Source organism: Schistocerca gregaria, chromosome 10 (assembly GCF_023897955.1).
Source record: "Schistocerca gregaria isolate iqSchGreg1 chromosome 10, iqSchGreg1.2, whole genome shotgun sequence".
Taxonomy (NCBI): Eukaryota; Metazoa; Arthropoda; class Insecta; order Orthoptera; family Acrididae; genus Schistocerca; species Schistocerca gregaria.
The window spans coordinates 199,162,290-199,182,284 of NC_064929.1; the positions used below are offsets into that span (position 1 = coordinate 199,162,290).

A 19,995-nucleotide genomic window follows, 5' to 3' on the forward strand; every position below is an offset into this window, starting at 1 on the left:
AAGTTGACCTTAATATCTCTGAAGCGACCGCACCTAGCAACGAAAAACCAACGTCGTATTATGGCCCCCGTTGTCCCATGCAACTTTTGTCCTAGAAACTTTTCAGCTCCTATCATACTTTCGGAGTTACTCTTGGTGGCTATAGTTAGTGACTCACCCTGTATTACGCGGAATACCGAGCAATGTCAGCAGAGTGGTTATCACACTGGACTGACATTCCTGAAGCGTGACGGGAACGAAAGTCAGTGGGGTAGGAGGAAATAGACGCGTTTTGTCCAGCAGGAGTTGGAGTGTGTAGTGACGCACCTGGTGTGAAGCCGGCGTCCTTGAAGTCGTAGAAGAAGCGGTCGCCCTGGCGCGTCCTCCGGAACTGCTCGGCCATGATGCAGACGAACGTGGGCCCGGCCAGCGCGCCCTGCACGTGCACCTCCAGAGAGCCGCCCACCGTCAGGTCCACATCGTCCGGGTGCTCGTACAGCTTGGACAGCTTCTCCACGTTCTGAACACCACAAGCAGTCATTACAGTCTCTCATCTGAGAGCACCAACAAGTGGTCTATTGGTGTACGTGAGTGCTCGAACGTCAAGAATGTCATCGTGTGTGTCCCAGAACTATATGGCCGCAATTATTCAGACAACAGGAGTCTAAATTGGATATTTTGATTTTTAGACAATATAGTTGTATGGAGTTAAACTGTCATGAATTTACTTATAATCAATTATTCAAAATGACAGTCACTATCGCATTATTCATTTTGCCGCCAGCCGGTTTCAACCCGCGATGGGGGTCATCTTCAGGGCAATTTACACTGTAAAGTTGTAATATTAGTAAGTAATCATATACGTAATCTGCAAGCAATTAGTCAAAGTTACGTAAATAAACAGATTTTTATACCCATTTGGTCGTTCGTTGGAGTCCTCACCCTGCCTGTGCACGGTTGGTAAATATGCATGGTTGGTTTTTCTTTTCTTTATTGTAATTTTAATCACCTCATACAAGGCGGGCTGGCAGCAGCATATTACGCTGCTCTTCAGCCTTGAGTGGTACAATAATATGACTTATAGGTGGTACAGACAATACAATAAAAACGGGGGGAAAAAAATGTAGATACAAAAAACAATAAACATGAAGCCATTCACGCTGGACGAGAAAAAACTCTAACACTTGTTGACACAGCGCACATAACACGGATGACTGACTGCGACGGCACACGGGAACAGTGGTGGCGTGACGGCGAGAGAACATTAAACACAAAACGAAGACACACACACGAGACGCTGATGGCGATGATCTCCAGTGCGCGAATGTTCACTGAGCGTGTGCGAGTCTGGCGACCTGCCAAGGGAGGGGGAGGAGGAAGGGGAGTGGGACAGGGAGAGGGGGGGGTGCCATGGGCAAGGGAGAGAGGGGGAGGGGAGGAAAAAAGGGGGGAGCCCGGGGGAAGAGGGGTGGAGGAAGGGGACGGGGGAAAAGGAGAGAGAAGGGAGGGAGGGTGCCAAGTGGAGAGGCCACAGGAAGTGGGGGCGGGTAGGATCAGAGTTGATAGGAGGGGTAGATGGAGGGGAGGAGGACTTCATCAGGGAGGGGGAGCTGCCGGAAGCCACCTTGGGAGAGGGTAAGGAGGGTGGAGAGATGGAGACCGGGTGGGACGTGGGAATACAGGCGCGGCAGCGGGTGGGGTTGGGAGAGGATGGGCGAGACAAGCGGGTGAGGTGGGTCCAGTTTGCAGGAGGTGTACAGGGTCCGTATCCTTTCAAGGAAAAGGAGGAGGTTGGGGAAAGGAATGAGATCGTACAGGATCCGTGTGGGGGAGGGGAGACGAATGCGATAGGCGAAGCGGAGAGCATGGCGTTCAAGGATTTGAAGGGATTTATCGTGGTTGGTTCTCTGCATGAGCTTAAATAACGGCCAACAACATGTGGCCAGACGGTAACGCCCTCCACGGTGACCAACGGTAGTACATGCTTAAGCAAGAAATCGTAAGTTTGTTCCAGCTGTAATATAAACCATAATAAATAATAAATATAACTAATTTAACTTCGAGATATTTAGAATTATTTAAAATTCAGATAACTGTTGTCCCATTCATTTTACACACCATTTGTGGATAGAGCAGAGCCCTCTATCTTTTGTGGAAGGGACGCCGTTGCCATGGGCGATAGTATACAGTACATCAAGCGCCCCCTAGCCTGTGTGATTCGGACGCTGCTGTCATGGTAGCCGCTTCGTATAAGTCGTCTGCTGTAATATCATCTTTGCGCGGCGTTCGTTGTTATGGTAACGGCGTACCATAACCATTCTTCCGCCATGTTGTCAATCCATGTGGTCTTCTGCTGCGGCGTTATCTTTGCACAGCAAGCGTTGTCACGGTGTGTTCTGGAGACACAGACGATTATTCCGCTGAAAGACGACATCGCCTTCGGGGAAGTCATCGAGCATGAAGGGATGCAGGCTGTCTGCAGCTGTCAGCGTCTCTTCGATTGCTACCATAGGTCCCTTGCAAGCCCAGGAGAATGTCTCCCGTAGTGTAACGCTGCCCCCACCAGCGTGCGTCAGAGGCGTGATGCACGTTTCGGGCCGCCGCTCAACTCGATGACGGCGTTTGTGCAGACGACCATCGACCGAGGGTAGCAAAATGTGATTCACCCGAAGAGCCGACGCGTTTCCATCGATCGACAGTCGAATCTCGATAGTCCTGTGACCACTGCATTCGTAATTGACGATGTCGCTGGGTCACCTTGTGAACACGTACAGGTGGTCTGCTGCAGAGGTCTGTGTTCAACAATGTACGATGAACGGTGTGCTCTGAAACACTTGTCCGTGCAGCAGCATTGTGCTCTTTCGGCAGAGCTGCCACAGATCACCACCTGTCCTACTTTACATAGCAGACAAACCTCCGAACCCGCCGTTCTTTGGAAAGTCGTGAACGTCCAACCATTTACGCCTAGTGGCAGTTTTACTGTGTTTCTCCTCGTTTCGTAGATGCTCACGACAGCAGCACGTGAACATTCAACCAGCTTTGCCTTTTTGGAGATACTCGTTCACAGGCTTTGCGTAATAATAACCCACCCTCTGTGAAAGACGCTTCTCTCTTTGTATTTCCCCATTTTCAGCATCTTCGCTAGGATAATCCCCCGTCCATGTCTGCTCCGCTTACATACTCTTGTTACCGGGTCATGTACCCGCATCGCTACAGTGGTCGTAATGTTTTGGCTGATCAGTGTATTATGACACGAAAGTTGCCATTCCATCAGACATGTATTGTCTTAGCTGTGGCTGCCCCACCTACAGACTTGTTGTGGTCATCAGTCCTGAGACTGGTTTGATCCAGCTCTCCATGCTATTCTATCCTGTGCAAGCTTCTTCATCACCCAGTACTTACTGCAACCTACATCCTTCTGAATCTGTTTAGTGTATTCATCTCTTGGTCTCCCTCTACGATTTTTACCCCACAAGCTGCCCTCAAATGCTAAATTTGTGATCCCTTGATACCTCAGAACATGTCCTACCAACCAGTCCCTTCTTCTTGTCAAGTTGTGCCACAAACTCCTCTTCTCCCCAATTCTGTTCAATATCTCCTCATTACTTATGTGATCTACCCATCTAATCTTCAGCATTCCTCTGTAGTACCACATCTCGAAAGCTTCTATTCTCTTCTTATCCAAACTATTAATCATCCACGTTTAACTTCCATACATGGCTACACTCCATACCTATAGAGTAGTTTGTGGATATTCGGAGGTACAGAACCAACGATCGAAATCAGACAGTTGCTTGTACGTTGTACAGTCTTATTCACAAGTATCTCCAGTGTTACAGTATACTGCTGTGCAAGATATACGGAGAATGGCCACATGTCAATGGGTTGAGCATCTGTCCGCCTTTGTACCTGACATTACAGGCACTCAGTAAGGGCTCCATTTTCGACGCGGCGAACATCAGTTCGGGTGGAAGAGTACGTCCGTGGAATTCACTGAAGTCCCGCCCGCGAAATGCAATGATGGTTACCTGTTTTGCAAATCTGTTAATTGGGTTGCCTAACTGCAGGCGCGCTCCAATCCAGTTCGACAATATGGGACGTGCGTTCGTCTACATTAGAGATGTGCTCTACCAAAACTACAGTCCGGTAGTTTTTCTACATAGTAAATGGTAGGATTACCGGTTGTATTGCTAGAATTGGTAGGGAAAGATGCATAAATGACTGTGTAGGAGAGAAAACGGGAGTCGCCGTCTTCTGCTTCTTTATTCGTTTGTTTCTTTCGTACGTATTTAGAACCACACATAATTTAATGTCAGTCCACTGTGTACTTTATATGCTTACAGAATATGAATTGCACTTTATAAAAATTAGTTGATCGAGTAACGTCTGCGCTTTTATGTAACCAAAGCCATTACTTCTGTGCAAGTACGGTTTATATGTATAAACATACTCGTATATATAGCTTCTGACAATAAAGTCCGATGAATAGTCCTGTAACATTAACGTAGACGAACTGTGAACTACAGTTACCTTACTGTCCTTCGGAATAGTCACCTCCCATAACTATGCACTGCTGAACTCTGCGATACATGTCCTCTAACTTTGCATGAAGTCTTCCTTTGGGATGGTGTTCAAAAGCTGCGTCACGTTTCGTTGGATGTCAGGAATATCGTCAAATCTCTTTTCTTTCGAGGCGAGTTTGAGTCGAGGAGTAGGGAGAAGTTTGGAGGATTGAGATCCGACGAGTACCGTGGATGTTCAAGTTGAACCACCCCATTTTATGCCACGAGCTGTTTGACGATGTTGGGTGTGTGTGGGCGAGCCTTGTCGTGAACAGAAAAACCAGGAACCTAGTTGTGCGTACTGCGGTCATACCTTGAGTAGACATTATACGAGGTTTGGAACTTTAATAGTGGCAACTATTTATTTACACCTCTTATAAAATAGATACGTATTTCAAAGTTTTACTGACCTTCAAAGTAGTCACCAGCATTGTGTATATCCCGTTGCCAGCGATGTGGAAGTCGTGGGGTACTCTTAGCAGTGCCAGTTGTGTTGACAGTTCGAGCGGCGCGGTCTATTGCCCGACGAATTCGTAGCAGTTCTGAAGCGAATGCCAAGAGAGCATCCTACGACTTGCACATCGCTGGCATCGGGTTATACACAATGCTGGTGACTACTTTGAAGGTCAGTAGAACTTTGAAACACGTATCTATTTTGTACGAACTGTAAATAAATAGTTGTCACTATTAAAATTCCAACTCTCGTATAAAACGGGGCAAAATTTCAACGTGCCGTGCAGCATTCGAAGTTGTTCCCTCAGGTAGAAATTCCTTGTTGATAATGCTTCGACTATCGAAAAAGATGCTGAGCATTGTTGTGATGCGTGATTTTTTCGGCTCTGGCCTTTGTCGTAGTTCCCCATTCCATGCTTTGACGTTTCGTTTCAGGGCCGTACCGTAGACACCAGGTTTCATCCTCAGTGACAATAAGGTTCAAGAAATTGGTTGTCGCATCCACCGTTTCGACAAAATCCTGTGAAGCCTCTAAACGTGGCTGCTTCTGATCGTCAGGCAAGTGATGTGGCCCAAGAAGACAACACGTTTTGCTCTTCCCTAACTCCTAGGTAAGGATTTGCTGCATAGATTCACATTTCATCTGCAGTTCGTACGCTATCATGCGCAAAGTAATCGACGGTCGTTCGTGATTAATGTCCTCACTTCCTCAATGTTTTCGTCACTGACGGCGGACGCCTGTGATCAGCTACGGTTATTGTCAGAAAAACTTTTCCAGCCTCCTCGAAAACGGGCGAGCCACTCGTACACACAACTCATGGACAGTGCTTGATCCACATAAACACGCACCAGCATTGCATGCGTTTCTTTCGATGTCTTGCCAAGCTTAAACAAAACTCTAAACTGATCCTTTGTCGTTCGTTGTCCTGTTATCAGTTCAGAACTAACGCACTAAACAAGCACTTAGACCAGCAGGTGTACCGTGGAACACACACGATGCTCAATTGAACTACGGTGGGCAGAGGTTGTCAACACCGGCCCTTACGCAGGTGCAGTGTTGTGAGTCGCCAGTGTTGCTTGATCGACCATTCTGACTTCATTTACCGAACTTTATTGTCAGAGGTTGTATATATGTAAATTATTGCTGCAAGAGTTTCCTGTTGTTATTGATAGATGAAAATTTGTTCACGAATAACAGAAACATGTTTTATATAACCTCCACGAAATACTGAAGCGATGTGTGATATGTTCTTGTTGAGCGGTTTTTTAACAGTACCTCTTTGTTGAGCAAATTGTGTTTCCTCTGACTATATAACAAATCTGTATTGTTTTCTTTATTTGTTTTGCAATATCCCTTTCTTCATTTTTACAAGTTAACTCTTTTCGAATAGAATCTGAATTAAACATTGACAATTTCAGTTTTGCTATAAATACTGTTTGTAGTTACGCAACGGAAATGAAGGTGAGTATGCACAGCAAAAATGTTCCGTAGATTACCCGGCTCTTTATATATTCTCACTCAGTTTCCAGTTTTTTGGCGTGTCTTGTAAGACAGTGATCGCGCAAGTAAATAAAGCGATAGTTGTGATGTAACGCCCGACAGGTATGCAACACACCCAACATACTAGTAACGCAGGTGGGATGTTAACTCACCAAAGCTACAAGGAGAAGTACCGCAGTATACACTAATGATAGTCTACAGTAACCTGTGGCGGTTTTACAGCCGTAGTCTACATGGTACGACACGTCTGCTCCCTAGTGGTGCATTTTGCAGCTGCACCACAGCGCGTGCTAAGAATCACAACTTGGACAGGCGCTCTATTTACTGGTGTGCGTCACTTTTCTGCATGTTTTCGCACAGTAATCTTCTAGAACCTTCGAAGTATTTATGAATAACGTTGCAGTGTGCCAGACTTTTCGGCACATTATATTCCTGGACAGCTGAGTGACATTAGGTGAGACTGTGTTATTTTTAAGTTACACCTTTAATGAATTAAGATTATAGTAAATGAATGTGCTTTGTGATTTGAAGTCGGATAACAAGTGACAAAACAAATTTCTCGTCTGATACAATTACAAAAAACAATTTTTGCGTATTTTTCTTTTACTTGCATTGTTGAATCTTTCTTCTTGCCCAATTTAGTGATTCTAGGTCAACAGGTGGTACCCTACATCTTTCGCTAAGTGACTTTGCGATTATTAAAGTATGTGATATAAATGGCCGTATCTTTTGATTGCATTGGCTTAGAAGCTTACATTTATTACATCGCCAGTGAAAGTTTGAGAACATCGTAACAGAGCGCTCGAAACGTTCAGCAGTGAAGAAGTGTGAAGAGAAATGTGCGGCTGCTTAACGACTCAGAAGATTTTGTCACGCCTGGCAATTGCCGCGGTATGCTGCAGTCTTATACACAGTGTGTTGCAGTTGCATTAGGACTGTCTATGGAAAATAAGTCATGGATCATGTTCACTGTATTCATTCAAAATGGTCTTCCAACGAATGAACACACAGATAAAATCGTTTTAAAAGTGTTTTGAATCAATCACAGCAGTCTGTTTGGAGATGCATTTCGTGCTGCAGGACAATTATCTTGGATATCCTTCCATTGTCATCTTTAATTTGGGGAACAACCAGAAGTTGGTTGGGGCCAAATCCTGCGAATGCCGTGTCTAAAACTAGACTGATTCATGGACATAAGCTTGTCAGTCTCAGGAAAGTTCGAAATGATTATATGTTCAGGGATTCTGCAGCAAACAGTAATTAGGGATATTGGCCTGTAATTTTGCAGGTCCGTCCTTTTGTCCTTCTTATATACAGGAGTAGCCTGCGTTGTTTTCCAGTTACTGGGGACTTCGTGCTCAGTCAGAGATTTGCAATAAATACAAGCTAGTAACGGGCCAATGCCGTAGAATGTAGAACCGAACTGGAATTTCACCCGGACCTGGTCACTTATTTGCTTACAAATGTTTCAGTTGTTTAGTAGTATTGGTTAAAAACAGTCTTGGTTGCAATTTTAGTTTTTTATGTTTCAACGACGCGTTTCGCCTTACTTACGCATTTTCAGGTTATCTACATAGGAAACAGAGAACAAATACATCTGTTTAAGAACCGCGATCGCGTTGTGCAGACCTGGATAACCTATAAGCATGTATAAACAGATAAAATATTGAAAGAGCAAATACCTTAATTTCGAATTTCTTAGAAGAATCCTTTAGTCAGTGTAGCCAAAGGGCATCGTTGAATATATCAGGCCAACATCGCCTTCGTTAAACTCGGTTAAAACTAGAAAAATAAAATAGTAAAATCATTACCTATTGTAGAGGTCTTATATCATCTTACTAGCCAAGCCATTTGGGTGTTTTGACTCAAATAGGATATTTGCGAGTTTGTCGCTTTAACTGATGAAGCATTTACACATTTCAACGTAGGTATAAAAAAGGGGGGAAGGTGGAAAGTTTACCCGCATAACGTCCGTCTTCCACGTAGGTGTGTATTTTTTAAGCCTAATAATTTTACTTGTATTTTATAAAAAAAGTTTTCTTGCTAGACGTTCTAGCTCCAAATGACGCAGTATTGAGTGTTATATGGGCGGCCTCTTTATCTGAAATTACGGTCCTGTGTTTTTAATGTTCTCGTTCTAGTCGTATATGATGCGAAAAATCTGTTTATGTACTGCAACTGTGTGTTGTATTATACACCTTATTTTCTCATTTTAAATTTACCACCTTCATTTATATTTTACTTCGTCAAAATTTTAGGATAAGTTATTGCAATACGTGTTGCCCCTAGTAAATTGCATCTTATCAATGTTTTACGTGCATTACATTTATAAAGTTTTAGTGGGTTTCTATATCCAGTTTACCATCTCTTTCTTATGACTGCTGCGTCGCCGCGCCACCTATTGAGGTGATTCTGCATTAGGCTTCAGTGCTGGCTCACGACGCTGTGGCGCATTGTGCTCCCTACCTGAGCCCCCATCTTGCTCTGTTACTCGCTCCTGTGAACGGGAACGCGTTATGCAGGTCTTGGTGCCTCTCATGTCCATCTACAAAAGGTAATGATTTTACTATTTTATATTTCAAGTTTTTAGCGAGTTTAACGAAGGCGATGTTGACCTGATATATTCAACGATGCCCTCTGGCTACACTGACTAAAGGATTCTTCTAAGAAATACGAAATTAAGGTATTTGCTCTTTCAATATTTTATCTGTTTATACATGCTTATAGGTTATCCAGGTCTGCACAACGCGATCGCGGTTCTTAAACAGATGTATTTGTTCTCTGTTTTCTATGTAGATAACTTGAAGATGCGTAAGTAAGGCGAAACGCGTCGTTGAAACATAAAAAACTAAAATTGCAACCAAGACTGTTTTTAACCAATACTACTAAACAACTGAAACATTTGTAAGCAAATAAGTGACCAGGTCCGGGTGAAATTCCAGTTCGGTTCTACATTCTACGGCATTGGCCCGTTACTAGCTTGTATTTATTGCGAATCTCTGACTGAGCACGAAGTCCCCAGTAACTGGAAAACAACGCAGGCCACTCCTGTATATAAGAAGGATAAAAGGACGGACCTGCAAAATTACAGGCCAATATCCCTAATTACTGTTTTTGCAGAATCCCTGAACATATAATCATTTCGAACTTTCCTGAGACTGACAAGCTTATGTCCATGAATCAGTCTAGTTTTAGACACGGCATTCGCAGGATTTGGCCCGTACCAACGTCTGGTTGTCCCCCAAATTAAAGATGAGAATGGAAGGACATCCAAGAAAATTGTCTTGCAGCAGGCGTCGTTGAAAAATAACAAACTAAAATTGCAACCAAGACTCTTTTTAACCAATACTGTTAAGCACTGGTTTGCTGTATATCACATATGGATTGGATGAATTTCTTTCAACTGTTTCTCCACGCGAGGGGTGCCTGTTTCTTGACTTCCGCAAGGCGTTCGATACAGTTCCCCACCGTCATTTAGTGAACAAAGTAAGAGCATATGGACTATCACACCAATTGTGTGATTGGACTGAAGAGTTTCTAGATAACAGAACGCAGCATGTCATTCTAAATGGAGAGAAGTCTTCCCAAGCAAGAGTGATTTCAGGTGTGCCGCAGGGGAGTGTCATAGGACCGTTGCTATTCAGAGTATACCTAAATGACCTTGTGGATGATATCGGAAGTTCACTGAGCCTTTTTGCAGATGATGCTGTGGTGTATCGAGAGGTTGTAACAATGTAAAATTGTACTGAAATGCAGGAGGATCTGCAGCGAATTGACGCATGGTGCAGGGAATGGCAATTGAATCTCAATGTAGACAAGTGTAATGTGCTGCGAATACAGAGTGAGAAAGATACCATATCATTTAGCTACAATATAGCAGGTCAGCAACTGGAAGCAGTTAATTCCATAAATTATCTGGGAGTACGCATTAGGAGTGATTTAAAATGGAATGATCATATAAAGTTGATCGTCGGTAAAACAGACGCTAGACTGAGATTCATTGGAAGAATCCTAAGGAAATGCAATCCGAAAACAAAGGAAGTAGGTTACAGTACGCTTGTTCGCCCACTGCTCGAATACTGCTCAGCAGTGTGGGATCCGCACCAGATAGGGTTGATAGAAGAGGTAGAGAAGATCCAACGGAGAGCAGCGCGCTTCGTTACAGGATCATTTAGTAATCGCGAAAGCGTTACGGAGATGATAGATAAACTCCAGTGGCAGACTCTGCAGGAGAGATGCTCAGTAGCTCGATACGGGCTTTTGTTGAAGTTTCGAGAACATACCTTCACTGAAGAGTCAAGCAGTATATTGCTCCCTCCGATGTATATCTCGCGAAGAGATCATGAGGATAAAATCAGAGAGATTAGAGCCCACACAGAAGCATACCGACAGTCCTTCTTTCCACGAACAGTACGATACTGGAATAGAAGGGAGAACCGATAGAGGTACTCAAGGTACCCTCCGCCACACACCGTCAGGTGGCTTGCGGAGTATGTATGTAGATACTATGTATCTGATTGTAATTCCGAGACATCACAGATTGGTCTTTACGGCGGAAAGAATTCAAGAATAACTGTAGGGCAGGAGTGAGGAAGAGTTGGGAGGGTCGGTGCTAGATGTGGAGAACTGGCAGCCCGCGGTCGCTCACCTCTGCGCTGATGACGTCGAGGAAGTCCTCCCAGGAGTGCGCCTTGCGCAGCGAGCAGTGGTGGCGCGCCTCGTTGTAGGAGGCCAGCCCGTGGTCCCGCCCGCGCTGGATGTCGATGGCGCGCAAGTCCTGCCCCAGAGGCTTGCCGTTCCGGAACAGGTACCACGTGATCTGCAAAACAGGGCACGCCGTCTGCTATCACAAGCTGGGCGCATCGTCAGTAAACAAATGTGGCATCCCTCTGAATCTGAAATTGAGCCCATCCGCAGAATTCAATGCGACGCATACAACCCGTACCAATTAGTTGTTGGTGGAGACTGATATACACTCCTGGAAATTGAAATAAGGACACCGTGAATTCATTGTCCCAGGAAGGGGAAACTTTATTGACACATTCCTGGGGTCAGATACATCACATGATCACACTGACAGAACCACAGGCACATAGACACAGGCAACAGAGCATGCACAATGTCGGCACTAGTACAGTGTATATCCACCTTTCGCAGCAATGCAGGCTGCTATTCTCCCATGGAGACGATCGTAGAGATGCTGGATGTAGTCCTGTGGAACGGCTTGCCATGCCATTTCCACCTGGCGCCTCAGTTGGACCAGCGTTCGTGCTGGACGTGCAGACCGCGTGAGAAGACGCTTCATCCAGTCCCAAACATGCTCAATGGGGGACAGATCCGGAGATCTTGCTGGCCAGGGTAGTTGACTTACACCTTCTAGAGCACGTTGGGTGGCACGGGATACATGCGGACGTGCATTGTCCTGTTGGAACAGCAAGTTCCCTTGCCGGTCTAGGAATGGTAGAACGATGGGTTCGATGACGGTTTGGATGTACCGTGCACTATTCAGTGTCCCCTCGACGATCACCAGAGGTGTACGGTCAGTGTAGGAGATCGCTCCCCACACCATGATGCCGGGTGTTGGCCCTGTGTGCCTCGGTCGTATGCAGTCCTGATTGTGGCGCTCACCTGCACGGTGCCAAACACGCATACGACCATCATTGGCACCAAGGCAGAAGTGACTCTCATCGCTGAAGACGACACGTCTCCATTCGTCACTCCATTCACGCCTGTCGCGACACCACTGGAGGCGGGCTGCACGATGTTGGGGCGTGAGCGGAAGACGGCCTAACGGTGTGCGGGACCGTAGCCCAGCTTCATGGAGACGGTTGCGAATGGTCCTCGCCGATACCCCAGGAGCAACAGTGTCCCTAATTTGCTGGGAAGTGGCGGTGCGGTCCCCTACGGCACTGCGTAGGATCCTACGGTTTTGGCGTGCATCCGTGCGTCGCTGCGGTCCGGTCCCAGGTCGACGGGCACGTGCACCTTCCGCCGACCACTGGCTACAACATCGATGTACTGTGGAGACCTCACGCCCCACGTGTTGAGCAATTCGGCGGTACGTCCACCCGGCCTCCCGCATGCCCACTATACGCCGTCGCTCAAAGTCCGTCAACTGCACATACGGTTCACGTCCACGCTGTCGCGGCATGCTACCAGTGTTAAAGACTGCGATGGAGCTCCGTATGCCACGGCAAAGTGGCTGACACTGACGGCGGCGGTGCACAAATGCTGCGCAGCTAGCGCCATTCGACGGCCAACACCGCGGTTCCTGGTGTGTCCGCTGTGCCGTGCGTGTGATCATTGCTTGTACAGCCCTCTCGCAGTGTCTGGAGCAAGTATGGTGGGTCTGACACACCGGTGTCAATGTGTTCTTTTCTTTTTTCCATTTCCAGGAGTGTAGTAGGGATGACATTTATGGCGACGCAGAACACGAACAACACTACTCTAGCTCCTGCCAGATTCCCTTGCGATTGGACGTGAAGTGACACAAGGATTTCGAACCACAGTGGCAAGAGTACCAATTTCCGTAATAACTTTCTTTTGCCGGATATGTTTCCGATTCGTTAAAGTTCCAGTTGTTCTCAGTTTATCATACACATATTTAAGTGTAAGTGAGTACGTTGAAGATATCTTTCATCATATAAGTCTCTAGCTCTCACTGAATTTCATAGGCATTTTCTATAAATTAGAAACACATCGACTTGTTCTTCGAAGGAATACATCATTCACATTCGCTTGATCCGACTGTACTAGTCTTACCCAGTTCTAAGCAAAGAAGGGAAAGCAGAAAGGTGGAAGGAGTATATAGAGGGTCTATCTACACAAGGGTGAAGTTTTCGAGGACAATATTATGGAAATGGAAGAGGATGTAGATGAAGATGGAATGGGAGATATGATACTGCGTGAAGAGTTTGACAGAACACTGAAAGACCTAAGTCGAAACAAGGACCCGGGAGGAGACAACATTCGATTAGAACTACTGATAGCCTTGGGGGAGCCAGCCCTGACAAAACTCAACCATCTGGTGAGCAAGATGTATGAGACAGACGAAATACCCTCAGACTTCAAGAAGAATGTAATAATTCCAATCGCAAGGATTCTGTTCCCAAAAATAAAGAAAATCTTAAACAGCCGTCGTTTTACAACCACAGATGAGATAAAAAACGCATTGTTGAGAAATCTAAAAGGTGCCCCGTCGATCGATTTCCAAAAGTGTTTCGGGGATTGGAAAATGCTCAGAATCAAGTGTATAATACTTCTGATGGGGACTATTTGGAAGGCGAATAAATAAAATCCTTCCAAAGAACAAAAATTGCCATTATTTTATTGCACACACTTGTATATGTAGCGGTAGGTGCAGATGTACGAGGGGGTATTATTTCCATTCACGTAATAATGAAAATTAGTGGTTATAAATCAGAAGTTCATGTAGGGATGCCTGTAGCGTGGAATAGAAAACTACTTAAAACTCTTGCTTGTCAGTATTACAACCAACATAATTATGCATGTGTTGACTTGTACTGGTAAGACAGTGAAACACCTGATCTGACTATATTACCTGTTCCCTTGCAGGACACCTGCAGGAAATCAGGAAGGCGAACAGTGCCAGGCTACTGTGTGACAACTCAGATCACGTGAAGAGCATGCAGCCACGAGCGTTCGAGAAGATCAGCCACAGGTGAGTATTGTGCAACGTTTATCACTTGTAAACAAAAACACCATGAATACGAGTATCTACACCACTGCTTTATTGGCAGTTATGATAGAAGAGATCTTTTACACAAAATAGCTGTTATGATAACTGAAAAATGGTGCCTGCAGGGATCAATTGATAGACCAACTTATTAACTGCATTATATTCGTTGGAATTTACAGCTACGGGTATGACCGAGTTCACAACGCAGCTTCGCAGTTAACTGGGGTACTAGGGTTGTGGAACAGACAGCTGTTACACAAACAAGTAATTTCGATAACTTAAAAAGGGATGCCCACAGGGGTTTATTTGCAGACCTATGTTGTAGTAGTTTACAATAACTTCTGAACTTCATTATATGAGTGAAGTCTGTTTCTTTGGATGGAAACAGTGTGTGTGTATCTCAACACAGCACTATGCTGAGTGTACTCTCCTACTCCATTATTCATACACAGCTGTTGACCAAAACAATACAAAAATTTCCTTATGAACACTCCATTTTGGAGCATGTTACTTTGTTAGACTGCCTCTCGTTCCAAACAATTTTCGGAAGTTTTCTGAGCCACCAGTCTATAGCCACTGTAGTGCTGTATTGATTTGTCGTCCATCATGATGGATTTACAAATTTCCGACATAAAAATGTCAGTACTGCCTCGTTGGTGGCCATAATACAAGTTACATATCTGTTACGATCTCTAGTTGTCCCATATGTAATGTCATTGCAGCATACAAAATTCATTGAAAGCCTTCATCTGCTAAATACAATACTGAAAATTTATTTCGGTTAAGCTTTTGGATGTTACACGGATCATACACAAAGAAATATGTTGTGATGTAGAACATGTTAAAAGGTTTACAGATAAATCCTATATACTAGCTGTTTACATCATTCTTTGTTTAATCATAACCTACAACGAAATTTGATGAGACTAGCCCTACCACATACTATCCACTCATAAATTCGTTTGTGGGTTAGAAGGTGTTATCACACAGATTATTTTAAATTGTTTCTCAATTAGTTTTCTAGCAGTATCTTTAATTTACAAGAAATGTGGTCACATATGTAAATGGCTGCGTACTTCACTCCTTTCAGTACAAGAATAAGATTCAATTTTGGTGAAGCCTGTTTTCCTTCACAGTGTTGCATTTTGGAGTTCTATTATGGCTTTCAAATTGAACCTGATTCTCCACAACGAACTTCAGAGGTGATTGCATATACCCTGACAGTGTTAGCGTGTTTAGTTTTTTAAACAGTTGTCGCATCAAATCAGAGGATGGACGTCATGTAGTATGCTCACAAAAGGTTTTTGTGCAAATGCGTACTTTGTATCTATGCGTGGAACTACCTCAGAAAATTGTTTCACATAATATCAGTAAACTGTAAGCACGCAAAAGAGGTTGATTTCTAGTGCTCCCTTCACAAAAAACTTAAGTTAACTAAATTCACTTACAGGGTTTTCCGAATTGTGGGAGCAAAGTCGTGAAGACGCTAGCCTGTCATCAATCGATTATTTTAAAACAGGGAATTAATGGCCGAAAATGAATATTACAGGAGGTAAATCAGCTTAAAAGCTCATACATCCAAGTTGCTGACTAGAGTAACACACGGAGAACTGAAAAGAAAATTGAGAATGAGATTTTCACTCTGCAGCGGAGTGCGCGCTGATATGAAACTTCCTGGCAGATTAAAACTGTGTGCCGGGCCGAGACTCGAACTCGGGACCTTTGCCTTTCGCGTGCAAGTGCTCTACCAACAGAGCTACCCAAGTACGACTCACGCCCCCTCCTCACAGCTTTAATTCCGCCAGTACGTCGCCTCCTACCTTTCAAACTTTACAGAAGCTCTCCTGCGAACCTTGCAGAACTAGCACTCCTGAAAGAAAGGATATCAGTGCGCACTCCACTGCAGAGTGAAAATCTCGTTCTGGAAACATCCCCCAGGCTGTGGCTAAGCCATGTCTCCGCAGTATCCTTTCTTTCAGGAGTGCTAGTTCTGCGAGGTTCGCAGGAGAGCTTCTGTAAAGTTTGGAAGGTAGGAGACGGATACTGGCAGAAGTAAAGCTGTGAGTACCGGGCGTGAGTTGTGTTTAGGTAGCTCAGTTGGTAGAGCACGTGCCCGCGAAAGGCGAAGGTTCCGAGTTCTGTTCTCGTTCTGGCACACAGTTTTGATCTGCCAGGAGGTTTCATATCAGAGCACACTCCTTTGCAGAGTGAAAGTCTCATTTTGGAGTAATTTATACTGTTTTCATTGACCTAGAGACCGCCTCTCATAGTGTACAGTAGAATAAATTAATGGAAATTCAAAGATAGAACACTGATTAAGAATCTATACTTACAGCAGAAAATATGAGAACAGGTTGGGAATGAGATGACAGAGGAAAGCACAACTGGAAGGAAGGTGAGGCAAGGTTGCTGCCCCTCCCCAGTACTGTGTAACATACATTTCGAGCATCTTATTGAGAAATGTTTAAAACGAAAAAGAGAAATGCGGGTATGGTAGGAGGATAGAATGTATACGATTTGTGGATGATACTATTTTATTCGGAGTAAGAATTAAATCCATGGAGAAGAAATTATAGCTTTGAGGTTCGCCGATGACATTGTAATTCTGTCAGAGACAGCAAAGGACCTGGAAGAGCAGCTCAACGTAATGGGCAGTGTCTTGAAAGGAGGATATAATGTAGTCAAATTAAGTCGGGTGATGCTGAGGGTATTAGATTAGGAAATGAGGCGCTTAAAGTAGTCATGAGTTTTGCTATTTAGGGAGCAAAATAACTAATGATGGTCGAAGTAGAGAGGATATAAAATGTAGGCTGGCAATGGCAAGGAAAGCGTTTCTGAAGAAGAGAAATTTGTTAACACCGAGTGTAGATGTAAGTGTCAGGAAGTCGTTTCTGAAAGTATTTGTATGGAAGTGAAATGTGGACGATAAATAGTTTGGACAAGAAAAGAATAGAAGCTTTCGAAATGTGGTGCTACAGAAGGATGCTGAAGATTAGATGCGTAGATCACGTAACTAGTGAGGAAGTACTGAATATAATTGGGCAGATGAGAAATTTGTGGGACAACTTGACTGGAAGAAGAGAGCGATTGGTATGACACGTTCTGAGGTATCAAGGGATAACAAATTTAGTATTGGAGCGCAGCGTGGAGGATAAAAATCGTAGAGGGAGACCAAGATATGAATAGACTAAACAGACTTTACGTCTTCAGAAAACTTGTTCGCCGTTGGCATACGTGTAGCCAACTTTGCGGTCATTATACGAAAAAGGTAATTTCTGTAATTAAACAGCATTATTTAAAGATTGTTCCGCCTCTGATTCATTAAAATATTCCCATCGAATCGCAAGTCACAGAAATGGAGGCATTACTTCTCATTCAAACTGTGGAAATAAAAACAGTTGTAACATCAATGTTTAGGATAACCGATGATGGTCGAAGTAGGGAGGATATAAAATATAGCCTGTCAATGGCAAGGAAAGCGTTTCTGAAGAAGAGAAGCTTGTTAACATCGAGTATAGATTTAAATATCAGGAAGTCGTTTCTGAAAGTATTGGTAGGGGATGCTGCCGTGTATGGAAGTGAAACATGGACGATAAACAGTTTGGACAAGAAGAGAATAGAAGCTTTCGAAATGTGGCGCTACAGAAGAATGCTGAAGATTAGATGGGCAGATCACATAACTAATGAGGAGGTACTGGATAGAATTGGGGAGAAGAGAAATTTGTGGCACAACTTGACTAGAAGAAGGGATCGGTTGGAAGGACACGTTCTGAGGCATCAACGGATCACGAATTTAGTATTGGAGGGCAGCGTGGAGGGTAAGAATCGTATGGGAACACCTAGAGATGAATACACAAAGCAGATTTAGAAGGATGTAGGTTGCAGTAGGTAGTGGGAGATGAAGGTGCTTGTACAGGATAGAGTAGCATGGAGAGCTGCATCAAACCAACAACAACAACTGTCTTATTCAAATATTCAAATGTGTGTGAAATCTTATGGGACTTAACTGCTAAGTATTGGAAATCGACTTCAGCGAAAATCAGTTTGCGTTCCGGAGAAGTGCAGGATCAAAATGGCTCAAATGGCTCTAAGCACTATGGGACTCAACTGCTGTGGTCATTAGTCCCCTAGAACGTAGAACTACTTAAACCTAACTAACCTAAGGGTATCACACACATCCATGCCCGAGGCAGGATTCGAACCTGCGACCGTAGCAGTCGCACGGTTCCGGACTGCGCGCCTAGAACCGCGAGACCACCGCGGGCGGCGCAGGGTCACATGAGGCAGTACTGACCCTAGCTCTTATCTTAGAAGACTGGTTAAGAAAACGCAAATCTACGTTTATAGCAGTTGTATATTTATGAAAATGTTGACTAGGATACTCTATTTGAAGTTATGAAGGCAGTGAGGGTAGAATACAGGAAGAGAAAGGGTATTTGCAACTTATGCAGTAACGAGACATTAGTTGTAAGAATCAAAGGGCATCAAAGGAGAGCTATAGTTGAGAAGGAAGTGAGACAGGGTTGTAGCCTATCGCTGACGTCATTTGGTGTGAACATTGAGCAAACAGTAAAGGAAACCAAGGATAGATTTGGAGAGGATGTTAAAGCTGCGGGGGAAGAAATGAAAACTTTGATGTTTTCCATTGATGTTCCTGTGCTGTTGGAGACGCAATTAACTTGAAAGATCAGTTGAGCAGACTGCCTTAAAATAAAGAAAAATAATCTTAAAATTAAAGAAATGTGTGTGTGAATGAGGGAGAGAGAGGGAAATGGGGAGAATTGGGGAGGGAGAGAGAGAGAGAGAGAGAGAGAGAGAGAGAGAGAGAGAGAGAGAGAGAGAGAGGGGGGGGGGGAGGAAAGGAGAGGGAGGGAGAGAGAGGGAGGGTGAGAGACAGAGACAGGGGGTAATGTGAACGCGCTGCTACGCACCTCCTTGGTGAAGTATTGATCGACGTTCTCCTGCGGCTGGGAGCTGAGTCCTCGCACCAGGTCGTCAAAGTTGTCGCCCTGCTCGATGATCTCGGGCCGGTTGAAGTGGTCACTCAGCCTCAGGGCCGAGAAGCTGTCCCTATGCTCCGTCACCAGGCTGACACACACAAGGAACAATGCAGCCGTTAGGTTACACAGCGACACACGAAGAAGGAATTACATACTCGCTATTTACTTTTAATCTGTTATGTAGAGTCTGAAACAGACAATACATAGCTCAAAAAACGATGTATTTTGTTGTGGTCTTCATTCCGAAGACTGGTTTGATGCAGATCTCCATACTAGCCTCTCCATGCCCGAGTACCTACTGCAACCCACATCCTTCTGTATCTGCTTACTGTGTTCATCTCTTGGTCTCCGATTTTTATTCCCCTCCTTTTCCTCTAATAATAATTAGCGGTCCCTTGATGTGGCAGACTGTGCCTTATCAACTGATCCCTTCTTCTGGTCAGGCTGCCTCACAAATTTCTCTTCCCCCCATTCTTTTTCAGCACTTACTACTTGCTTAGGTTATCTGCCCATCTACTCTTCATCATTCTTCTGTAGCACCACATTTCAAAATCTTCTCTTCTTGTCTAAACTGTCTATTGTCCATGTTTCACTTCCATACTCGGTCATACAAATAGTTTCAGAAAGGACTGCCTGACACTTAAACCTATTTTTGGTGTTAACAAATTTCTCTTCTTCAGAAAAGTCTTTCTTGCCATTGTCAGTCTACATTTTATATTGTCTCTACTTCGGCTGTCACTAGCTATTTTGCTGCCCAAATAGTAAAACCCGTCTACTACTTTGTGCGTCTTGTTTGCTACT

The 19,995-nt window shown here is 44.4% G+C and overlaps 1 protein-coding gene across 1 annotated transcript in view; it reads right to left on the bottom strand.

Moving 5' to 3' along the window:
- LOC126293326 (peroxidase-like) overlaps positions 1-19,995 on the bottom strand; it is a 189,762-nt gene that overhangs the window by 8,939 nt on the left and 160,828 nt on the right. Inside the window, exons 10-12 of the mRNA XM_049986512.1 lie at positions 19,126-19,282; positions 11,144-11,314; positions 307-499 (exon numbers count right to left, since the gene is read on the bottom strand). Coding sequence (XP_049842469.1) covers positions 307-499; positions 11,144-11,314; positions 19,126-19,282 — 521 coding nt within the window. The remainder of the gene's footprint in view (positions 1-306; positions 500-11,143; positions 11,315-19,125; positions 19,283-19,995) is intronic.